Raw genomic sequence first — 9,674 nt, 5'->3', positions numbered from 1 at the left:
TCATCCTCCATCCAGCGCGATCACCGTGTGCGGGGGCAGCAGGTCTGGAGGACAGGACTGCGCTGTATCCGGAGTATTGTAGAGCTGCCCCAGACCTGAATCCTCACAATATAATCTCCCCTATATGCAGAGGCGCAGGCTATAATCAGATGGACGGAGAGCAGCGATTGGGGGGATGTTCACAATAACGGCCGGAGGGTCACAGCAGCGGAGACTGAAAAGGAACTGAAACCGCAGCTGAATACGGTGACACCAAAGGGTTAACACACGGATGAGCGCTCTTAATGACATGACGTGTATATAGGCGGAGCTACAACGAATTTGAAATTCCCGCTCAGTGGTGACGGTTTCTTCTGTTCCTTTTCTGTGACACGTGCTCCTGCCTTCTTTAGTTTGTCCTGCTGCTGTGGGGTGAGCTGACTGCCGATCTCCGGGGAATGCTGTAACTGTCACTGATCTGTCATGTGTCTGATAATACAGATAACACCGGGGTGTATAATCCAGTACAAGCGTCTCCTTCCCGTATTTAACTCATTACTGGCCAAGTATCGGCCGATCCCGCTCCACAACAGTACCCGTTGCCCTGACATATGGCGACTGTGAGGAGAACGGGTATTATTGTACCCCCCAAACCCCTGCAGCGCCCACATCCTGCTAGAACATACGAGGTGATTGGGCAGATCTACCTGTATCCATAGTTCCGGCTGCGCATGACTGTGACCCTATTTAGCGGGGAAGTTTGTGACTTCTGTAAGATTGCTTCTAGGTAGCCGCACTAAGTTATATGAAAACCCGGCGTCTCCACTTCACGGCAAAGACAATAAATCTCTGTCCTCAGCACAAGACCCTCCCTCCCCTGTATATACTGAGCGCTGCTGTATACACTATAGAATTGTGCCAACTGAAAAGCAACCGCTGCTCCATCACCACATGATGTCAGCTCTGGAGCAGATCAGCCCATTCATTTCACGCCCTGAACATCTGCTCTGTAGGAAACGCAGCACAGGAGTGCGGGTAGTACATATATCTATACACTGCCTGGTGCTCCTGTTCTATCAGACAATCCGATAAGTTCAGACATCGGCCGATATCAGCGGAACCAGCTCTGATGAGGAGGATGTGGTGGCTCTTAGAAGAGCCTTTGTGTTGTGGAGGATGCGGGGTCAGCGGCGTCACTTGCTCTTCTTGCTACTCTCGGTCTTCTTGGGCAGCAGCACGGCCTGGATGTTGGGCAGGACGCCTCCCTGGGCAATGGTCACCCCACCCAGCAGCCTGTTCAGCTCCTCGTCATTGCGCACAGCCAGCTGCAGGTGCCGGGGGATGATGCGGGTCTTCTTGTTGTCTCGGGCGGCATTGCCGGCCAATTCCAGGATCTCAGCGGTCAGATACTCGAGCACAGCGGCCAGGTAGACCGGAGCGCCGGCGCCCACTCTCTCGGCGTAATTGCCCTTGCGGAGAAGCCTGTGCACACGACCGACCGGGAACTGCAGTCCTGCCCGGGATGAGCGGGTCTTGGCCTTAGCGCGGGCCTTCCCTCCTTGTTTGCCGCGTCCAGACATCGCTGCGTTTCCAAAGATCAGCAGATAAAGAACTGCAATGTGACGCGTGTGCGGCTCCGGAGTGTTTTATAAGCGGCTGCTCCGCCCTCCTCTCCTGTCATTGACTGAATCTGGTCAGCCATGGAAATGAGACTTGTGGATCCTCCAATGAGCTGCAGGGGCGGTGATCATGACGTTTTCACAAGTCACATGCCTTTTTCATCCATGATGTGACATCAGTGCTCATTTGCATGGCCGGTCTATAAATACGGCCGCTCTGGGAGGAGCAGGATCACTAATCTCTTCTCTTGTGACGTTGTCTTTCTGGTCTCATCATGCCTGATCCTGCCAAGTCCGCCCCAGCCGCCAAGAAGGGCTCCAAGAAAGCCGTGACCAAGACTCAGAAGAAGGACGGCAAGAAGCGGAGGAAGAGCCGGAAGGAGAGCTATGCCATCTACGTGTACAAGGTGCTGAAACAGGTGCACCCCGACACCGGCATCTCCTCCAAGGCCATGGGCATCATGAACTGCTTCGTCGGTGACATCTTCGAGCGCATCTCAGGGGAAGCCTCCCGCCTGGCTCATTACAACAAGCGCCACACCATCACCTCCCGGGAGATCCAGACCGCCGTGCGCCTGCTGCTGCCGGGAGAGCTGGCCAAGCACGCCGTGTCCGAGGGCACCAAGGCCGTCACCAAGTACACCAGCGCCAAGTGATCACCACTGCTGCTCCCATCCTCCACACCACAAAGGCTCTTCTAAGAGCCACCACATTGTCTACAGCAGAGCCTGATACTGGAGAGACTGGCTATACAGCACAATAACGCGGTATATAGTGTTATATAGTTGGAATGTCAGTATACACAACCATTTTGAGATTTACGGGGGTATGGAGAGAACAGTACTATATGGGGGTACTAGAAAACTGGGAACATCGCGGGCAGTAACAGGTTAACCCCTTCACCCCCGGCCACTAAAACACCCTAATGACCGGGCCATTTTTTGCAATTCTGACCAGTGTCACTTTGACAGGTTATAACTCTGGAACGCTTCAACGGATCCTGGCGATTCTGAGATTGTTTTTTCGTGACATATTGTACTTCATGTCAGTGGTAAGTTGAGGCCGATATTTTTTGCGTTTATTTGTGAAAATTTAGGAAATTTGGCGAAAATTTTGAAAATTTCGCAAATTTCAAACTTTGAAAATTTATGCCCATAAATCTGAGAGATATGTCACACAAAATAGTTACTAAATAACATTTCCCACTTGTCTACTTTACATCAGCGCAATTTTCGAAACAAATTTTTTTTCCGTTAGGAAGTTAGAAGGGGTCAAAGGTCATCAGCAAATTCTCATTTTTCCAACAAAATTTACAAAATAATTTTTTTAGGGACCACATCACATTTGAAGTGACTTTGAGAGGCCGAGGTGACAGAAAATACCCAAAAGTGACCCCATTCTAAAAACTACACCCCTCACACTGCTCAAAACCACATCCAATAAGATTATTAACCCTTTAGGTGCTTCACAGGAACCAAAGCAATGTGGAAGGAAAAAATGAAAATTTTACTTTTTAACACAAAAATGTTACTTTAGCCATAAAATTTTCATTTTTACAAGGGAGAAAAGAGAAAGAACACAATACAATTTATTGTGCATGTTCTCCTGAGTACGCTGATACCCCATATGTGGTAAAAATCAATTGTTTGGGCGCACGGCAGAGCTCGGAAGGGAAGGAGCGCCATTTGAATTTTTGAACGCAAAATTAGCTGCACTCATTAGCGGACGCCATGTCGGGTTTGAAGACCCCCTGAGGTGCCTAAACAATGGAGCTCCCCCACAAGTGACCCCATTTTGGAAACTAGAGCCCTCAAATAATTGTTCTAGATGTTTGGTGAGCACTTTGAACCCCTGGGGGCTTCACAAAAGTTTATAGCGTTGAGCCGTGAAAAGAAAAAAAAAATTTTTTACCACAAAACGGTTGCTTCAACTAGGTAGCTTTTTTTTTCACAAGGGTAACAGGAAAAAATGCACCATAAAATGTATTGTGCATTTTCTCCTGAGTACGCAGATACCTCATATGTGGTGGAAATCAAATGTTTGGACACACAGCAGTGCTCGGAAGGCAAGGAGCGCCATTTGAATTTTTGAGTGCAAAATTAGCTGCACCTGTTAGCGGACGCCATGTCGGGTTTGAAGACCCCCTGAGGTGCCTAAACAATGGAGCTCCCCCACAAATGACCCCATTTTGGAAACTAGAGGCCTCAAATAATTTTTCTAGATGTTTGGTGAGCGCTTTGAACCCCTGGGGGCTTCACAAAAGTTTATAGCGTTGAGCCGTGAAAAGAAAAAAAAAATTTTTTACCACAAAACGGTTGCTTCAACTAGGTAGCTTTTATTTTCACAAGGGTAACAGGAAAAAATGCACCATAAAATGTATTGTGCATTTTCTCCTGAGTACGCAGATACCTCATATGTGGTGGAAATCAAATGTTTGGACACACAGCAGTGCTCGGAAGGCAAGGAGCGCCATTTGAATTTTTGAGTGCAAAATTAGCTGCACCTGTTAGCGGACGCCATGTCGGGTTTGAAGACCCCCTGAGGTGCCTAAACAATGGAGCTCCCCCACAAGTGACCCCATTTTGGAAACTAGAGGCCTCAAATAATTTTTCTAGATGTTTGGTGAGCACTTTGAACACCTGGGGGCTTCACAAAAGTTTATAGCGTTGAGCCATGAAAAGAAAAAATTTTTTTTTTACCACAAAACGGTTGCTTCAACTAGGTAGCTTTTTTTTTCACAAGGGTAACAGGAAAAAATGCACCATAAAATGTATTGTGCATTTTCTCCTGAGTACGCAGATACCTCATATGTGGTGGAAATCAAATGTTTGGACACACAGCAGTGCTCGGAAGGCAAGGAGCGCCATTTGAAATTTTGAGTGCAAAATTAGCTGCACCTGTTAGCGGACGCCATGTCGGGTTTGAAGACCCCCTGAGGTGCCTAAACAATGGAGCTCCCCCACAAGTGACCCCATTTTGGAAACTAGAGGCCTCAAATAATTTTTCTAGATGTTTGGTGAGCACTTTGAACCCCTGGGGGCTTCACAAAAGTTTATAGCGTTGAGCCGTGAAAAGAAAAAAAATGTTTTTACCACAAAACGGTTGCTTCAACTAGGTATCTTTTTTTTTCACAAGGGTAACAGGAAAAAATGCACCATAAAATGTATTGTGCATTTTCTCCTGAGTACGCAGATACCTCATATGTGGTGGAAAGTAATTGTTTGGGCGCATGGCGGGGCTCAGAAGAGAAGGAGCGCCATTTGACAGCAAAATTGGTTGGAATCATTAGCGGACACCGTGTCACGTTTGGAGACCCCCTATGGTGACTAAACAGTGGAGCTCCCCCACAAGTGACACCATTTTGGAAACTAGAGCCCTCAAATAATTTTTCTAGATGTTTGGTGAGCACTTTGAACACCTGGGGGCTTCACAGCAGTTTATAGCGTTGAGCCGTGAAAAGAAAAAATTTTTTTTTTACCACAAAACGGTTGCTTCAACTAGGTAGCTTTTTTTTTCACAAGGCTATCAGGAAAAAATGCACCATAAAATGTATTGTGCATTTTCTCCTGAGTACGCAGATACCTCATATGTGGTGGAAAGTAATTGTTTGGGCGCATGGCGGGGCTCAGAAGAGAAGGAGCGCCATTTGACAGCAAAATTGGTTGGAATCATTAGCGGACGCCATGTCACGTTTGGAGACCCCCTATGGTGCCTAAACAGTGGAGCTCCCCCACAAGTGACACCATTTTGGAAACTAGAGCCCTCAAATAATTTTTCTAGATGTTTGGTGAGCACTTTGAACACCTGGGGGCTTCACAGAAGTTTATAGCGTTGAGCCGTGAAAAGAAAAATTTTTTTTTTTACCACAAAACGGTTGCTTCAACTAGGTAGCTTTTTTTTTCACAAGGCTATCAGGAAAAAATGCACCATAAAACGTATTGTGCAATTTCTCCTGAGTACGCAGATACCTCATATGTGGTGGAAAGTAATTGTTTGGGCAAATGGCGGGGCTCAGAAGAGAAGGAGCGCCATTTGACTTTTCAAACGCACAGACGCAGTGCACTGATCGGCCGCTGCAGGACGCACGGTCGGATGCGATAAAAAAAAGCGTCGGGGATACGTAAAAAAAAAAGTCACGCCAAAAATTGACCATGGATGCAGATACGTTATGTGCATCCCTGATCAGCGCTTGGCGGGACGCACGGACGGATGCGATACAAAAAGCGTCGCAAATACGGAAAAAAGTCACGCCAAAAATTGAGCAGGGATGCCGATCCGTTATGTGCATCCCTGATCAGCGCTTGGCGGGACGCACGGACGGATGCGATACAAAAAGCGTCGTGAATACGGAAAAAAGTCACGCCAAAAATTGACCATGGATGCCGATCCGTTATGTGCATCCCTGATCAGCGCTTGGCGGGACGCACGGACGGATGCGATACAAAAAGCGTCGGGGATACGGAAAAAAAAGTCACGCCAAAAACTGACCATGGATGCCGATCCGTTATCTGCATCCCTGATCAGCGCTCGGCGGGACGCACGGACCGATGCGATACAAAAAGCGTCGTGAATACGGAAAAAAAAGTCACGCCAAAAATTGACCATGGATGCCGATCCGTTATCTGAATCCCTGATCAGCGCTTGGCGGGACGCACGGACGGATGCGATACAAAAAGCGTCGTGAATACGGAAAAAAAAGTCACGCCAAAAATTGACCATGGATGCCGATCCGTTATCTGCATCCCTGATCAGCGCTTGGCGGGACGCACGGACGGATGCGATACAAAAAGCGTCGGGGATACGGAAAAAAAAGTCACGCCAAAAACTGACCATGGATGCCGATCCGTTATCTGCATCCCTGATCAGCGCTCGGCGGGACGCACGGACCGATGCGATACAAAAAGCGTCGTGAATACGGAAAAAAAAGTCACGCCAAAAATTGACCATGGATGCCGATCCGTTATCTGCATCCCTGATCAGCGCTTGGCGGGACGCACGGACGGATGCGATACAAAAAGCGTCGTGAATACGGAAAAAAAAGTCACGCCAAAAATTGACCATGGATGCCGATCCGTTATCTGCATCCCTGATCAGCGCTTGGCGGGACGCACGGACGGATGCGATACAAAAAGCGTCGGGGATACGGAAAAAAAAAGTCACGCCAAAAATTGAGCAGGGATGCCGATCCGTTATCTGCATCCCTGATCAGCGCTTGGCGGGACGCACGGACGGATGAGGTGTAAAAATTGACAGGGGATACGGAAAAAAAAAAAAAGTTATACTCACAGTACCCAGAGGACTAGCAGGAGGATCACTGACCAGAAGAGCTGCAGAGGAACAGATGGCAGAGAGATGGACAGCTTTACAGGAGCAGCAGGCAGATCAGCAGAATGCCCAGGAAGGACCCAGCGATGGACGCAGATGTGATCAGGCCGGTGAAGACAGGTAAGAGGACGTCGGGGGAGAGCAGAGGGGGAGAGGGGGGGGTGAGAGCAGAGGGGGGGGGGTGAGAGCAGAGGGGGAGGGGGGGAGAGCAGAGGGGGAGGGGGGGGAGAGCAGAGGGGGAGACCGGAGAGGGAGCTGCAGAAGCAGAATAGAAATAATGGGGGAGGCAGTCAGATCGCGGGGGGAGCGGATCGGGATGTCGGGGGGGGGGGGGTGGTTGGGGGGAGCAGATCGCGGGGGGGGGCACGGCAGGGGCTATCACGGCAGCGCGCAGGGGCACCACGGGAGCGCGCACGGGCTGCAAAGTGAGCACAGTACTCACTTTGCAGCAGCAGCGGTGACCTCAGCAGCAGCGGTGGTAGCAGATCGGGATGCCGGGGGGGCAGATCGGGGCGTAGGGGGGCAGATCGGGGCGTAGGGGGGCAGATCGGGGGGGGCACGGGCAGGGGCCTTCACGGGAGCGCGCAGGGGCCTTCACGGGAGGGCGCAGGGAGCGGAATACTTACCATTAGAGCTGCAGCGGCGGAGACATCAGAGGCGGCGGCGGCAGCAGCGGTGGCGTGGTACCACAAGTACCAGCCACTGCACGCTGCAGCCATGTTGGGGGAGGGCTCGCAGGCCAGCACAGGCCTGGGGAGGGCGGCCACCGGCAGATCAGACCGCCCCACTGCACACTGATTGGAGCGATTGCGCGTCATAGCACGATCGCTCCAATCAGTGCTGCAGGGGCTGGGGGCGGCATGTTTGAGGTCCACCTATGATATGCTGCTGCAGCTGCGGCATCTCATAGCTGGATCTCACAGGATCGCACTAATTCGGGCATTATTTTTGCCGAAATTAGTGCGATCGATGTGGTTGGCGGTTCAGATTTGAACAGCCAATCACATCGATCGTCGATAGGGGGTGGCGATGCCGCCCCCCCTGGGGTCAAGCAAAGGTCCCCTGCTGTAAGAAACAGCAGGGGACATCATTTGAAAGCCGTTGCTATGGCCACGGCAATCAAATGAAGTTTAGGCCGTAAAATTACGTCCCTGGTCGTTAAGTCACGTTAAAATAGGACGTAATTTTACGGCCCGCGGTCGTGAAGGGGTTAACATAGCGTCTATGGGCGGAGCCAGAGCCTTACTGACTGCTGATTGGCTGAGCGTTAAATTTGAAATTCCCGCTTTATGGCTGAGAGTTTCCACTCTTTGTTCTCGGTACACGCGGTGATTCGGTTTATTTCGTCTTCTCGAATAAGAAATAACATTTGGAACACCATTCTAAGTCTGAACTGGGTGCAAGAACCTAAAAAAAAATCACTAAATTCATGTCAGTATTCACACAGCAGTTTCTCCTATTACATGTATTCCCCTTGCATAGTCACTGGTGTGCATACCTTCTCTCCATATATTTAGTCTTCTCAGGCCGGGAGTGATTGGTCTGTCCGCACTATATTGCTGTATACTGCGCTGTATGGGCTTTGCATATTCTACTAATACTGGACTGTTTGGAGTAACTGAATATTTCTATGAAAGCTTTATATGGGTGTAAAAAGTACAATATAGGAAGTAGACAGCATGGAAGGTGCACAGCAGTATATGCATACCTCCCAACTTTTGAAATAAGGAAAGATGGACAAATCATGCGTTGCGCGCAGCAGCAAATTTTGACCACGCCCCTAGCCACACCCATTTGGCAGTAAGGGTCATTCAGTAGATGCCCCGGACTGTTCGTTAATAGTCATAGCAGCCAGATTTTTCTTATTTCTATGTGTCACTATATGACATGTTGCTTATTTGTGCCTATAAGGCCATGTTCACACGTTGCATCAATTGTTTATTTTTGTTTCTGCCGCTGTCTGCACTATACTATGCAATAACAATCTTCTCTGAATTTTCCTGCATTTTTTCTACCTTTTCTCCATTATTTAATGCGTTTTTGGTTCAGATGTGAATCTGTGTTTTTAAGTGTTTTTATTGTAGAGAGGCTTTTTCCTGCGTTTTTTTAAGTTCTACATAGAAACCTCCAGAGAAAAAAAGCATCAAAACTGCAGAGATCAGCGGCGTGTTCTCATGGAATCCACTTTACTTGGACAATTAAACACAGCAAAATATGTGTGCAAAAAAACAGCAGAAAAAAAATGCAGCATTTACACTACATGTGAACACGGACTAAATGTCCAAGCAAAGTGGATGAGACGTAATGAAATCTCAGTCCTCGGTCTGAAGTCGCTGCTGAACTGTGCGGATTTGGTGTTTTTTTCTTTATAATCTTCAGGATTCACATCAACACAAAACGTATCAAATAAGGGGACAATGCATAATAAATACCGCAAACACGCAATAATCAGAGAAGAATGTTATTGTCTTCGTGGTGCGGACACCTGCAGATAAAATGCAGCATTTACACTACGTGTGAACACGGCCTCAGCGATGCATTTTTATTACATTTTTATGGGATTTAATAAATAAAAATAATTTGCGCTATTTTTTTCCCGCCATTTACCAATCCCCATAAATAGTCTGATCGCTGTCTTGTTCAAGTCTTTACGATTACAGGGACACCAAATATGTCCATGTTATTTGCTGATTTGTGATGTTTATTATTTTATAAAAAGTGTAATAAAATGACATTCTATTTTTTTTGATT

General features: G+C 48.2%; 1 protein-coding gene across 1 annotated transcript; it reads right to left on the bottom strand.

The window, feature by feature from the left end:
• Positions 1 to 1,172: 1,172 nt before the first annotated feature.
• Positions 1,173 to 1,559, bottom strand: LOC142246326 (histone H2A type 1-like). Its single transcript, XM_075319363.1, has one exon. The coding sequence runs from the start codon at positions 1,557 to 1,559 to the stop codon at positions 1,173 to 1,175; it is 387 nt and encodes a 128-aa protein (XP_075175478.1).
• Between the last annotated feature and the right edge of the window lie 8,115 nt (positions 1,560 to 9,674).

The sequence above is a fragment of the Anomaloglossus baeobatrachus genome, chromosome 7 (genome assembly GCF_048569485.1).
Source record: "Anomaloglossus baeobatrachus isolate aAnoBae1 chromosome 7, aAnoBae1.hap1, whole genome shotgun sequence".
NCBI classification, from domain to species: Eukaryota; Metazoa; Chordata; class Amphibia; order Anura; family Aromobatidae; genus Anomaloglossus; species Anomaloglossus baeobatrachus.
The sequence above is the reverse complement of the archived record's forward strand: the minus strand, read 5'-3'. Positions and strand labels throughout refer to the sequence as shown.

What these genes read in the sequence shown, in the direction of transcription:
- LOC142246326 (XM_075319363.1), bottom strand. Translation starts at nt 1,559, where the DNA reads ATGTCTGGACGCGGCAAACAAGGAGGGAAGGCCCGCGCTAAGGCCAAG.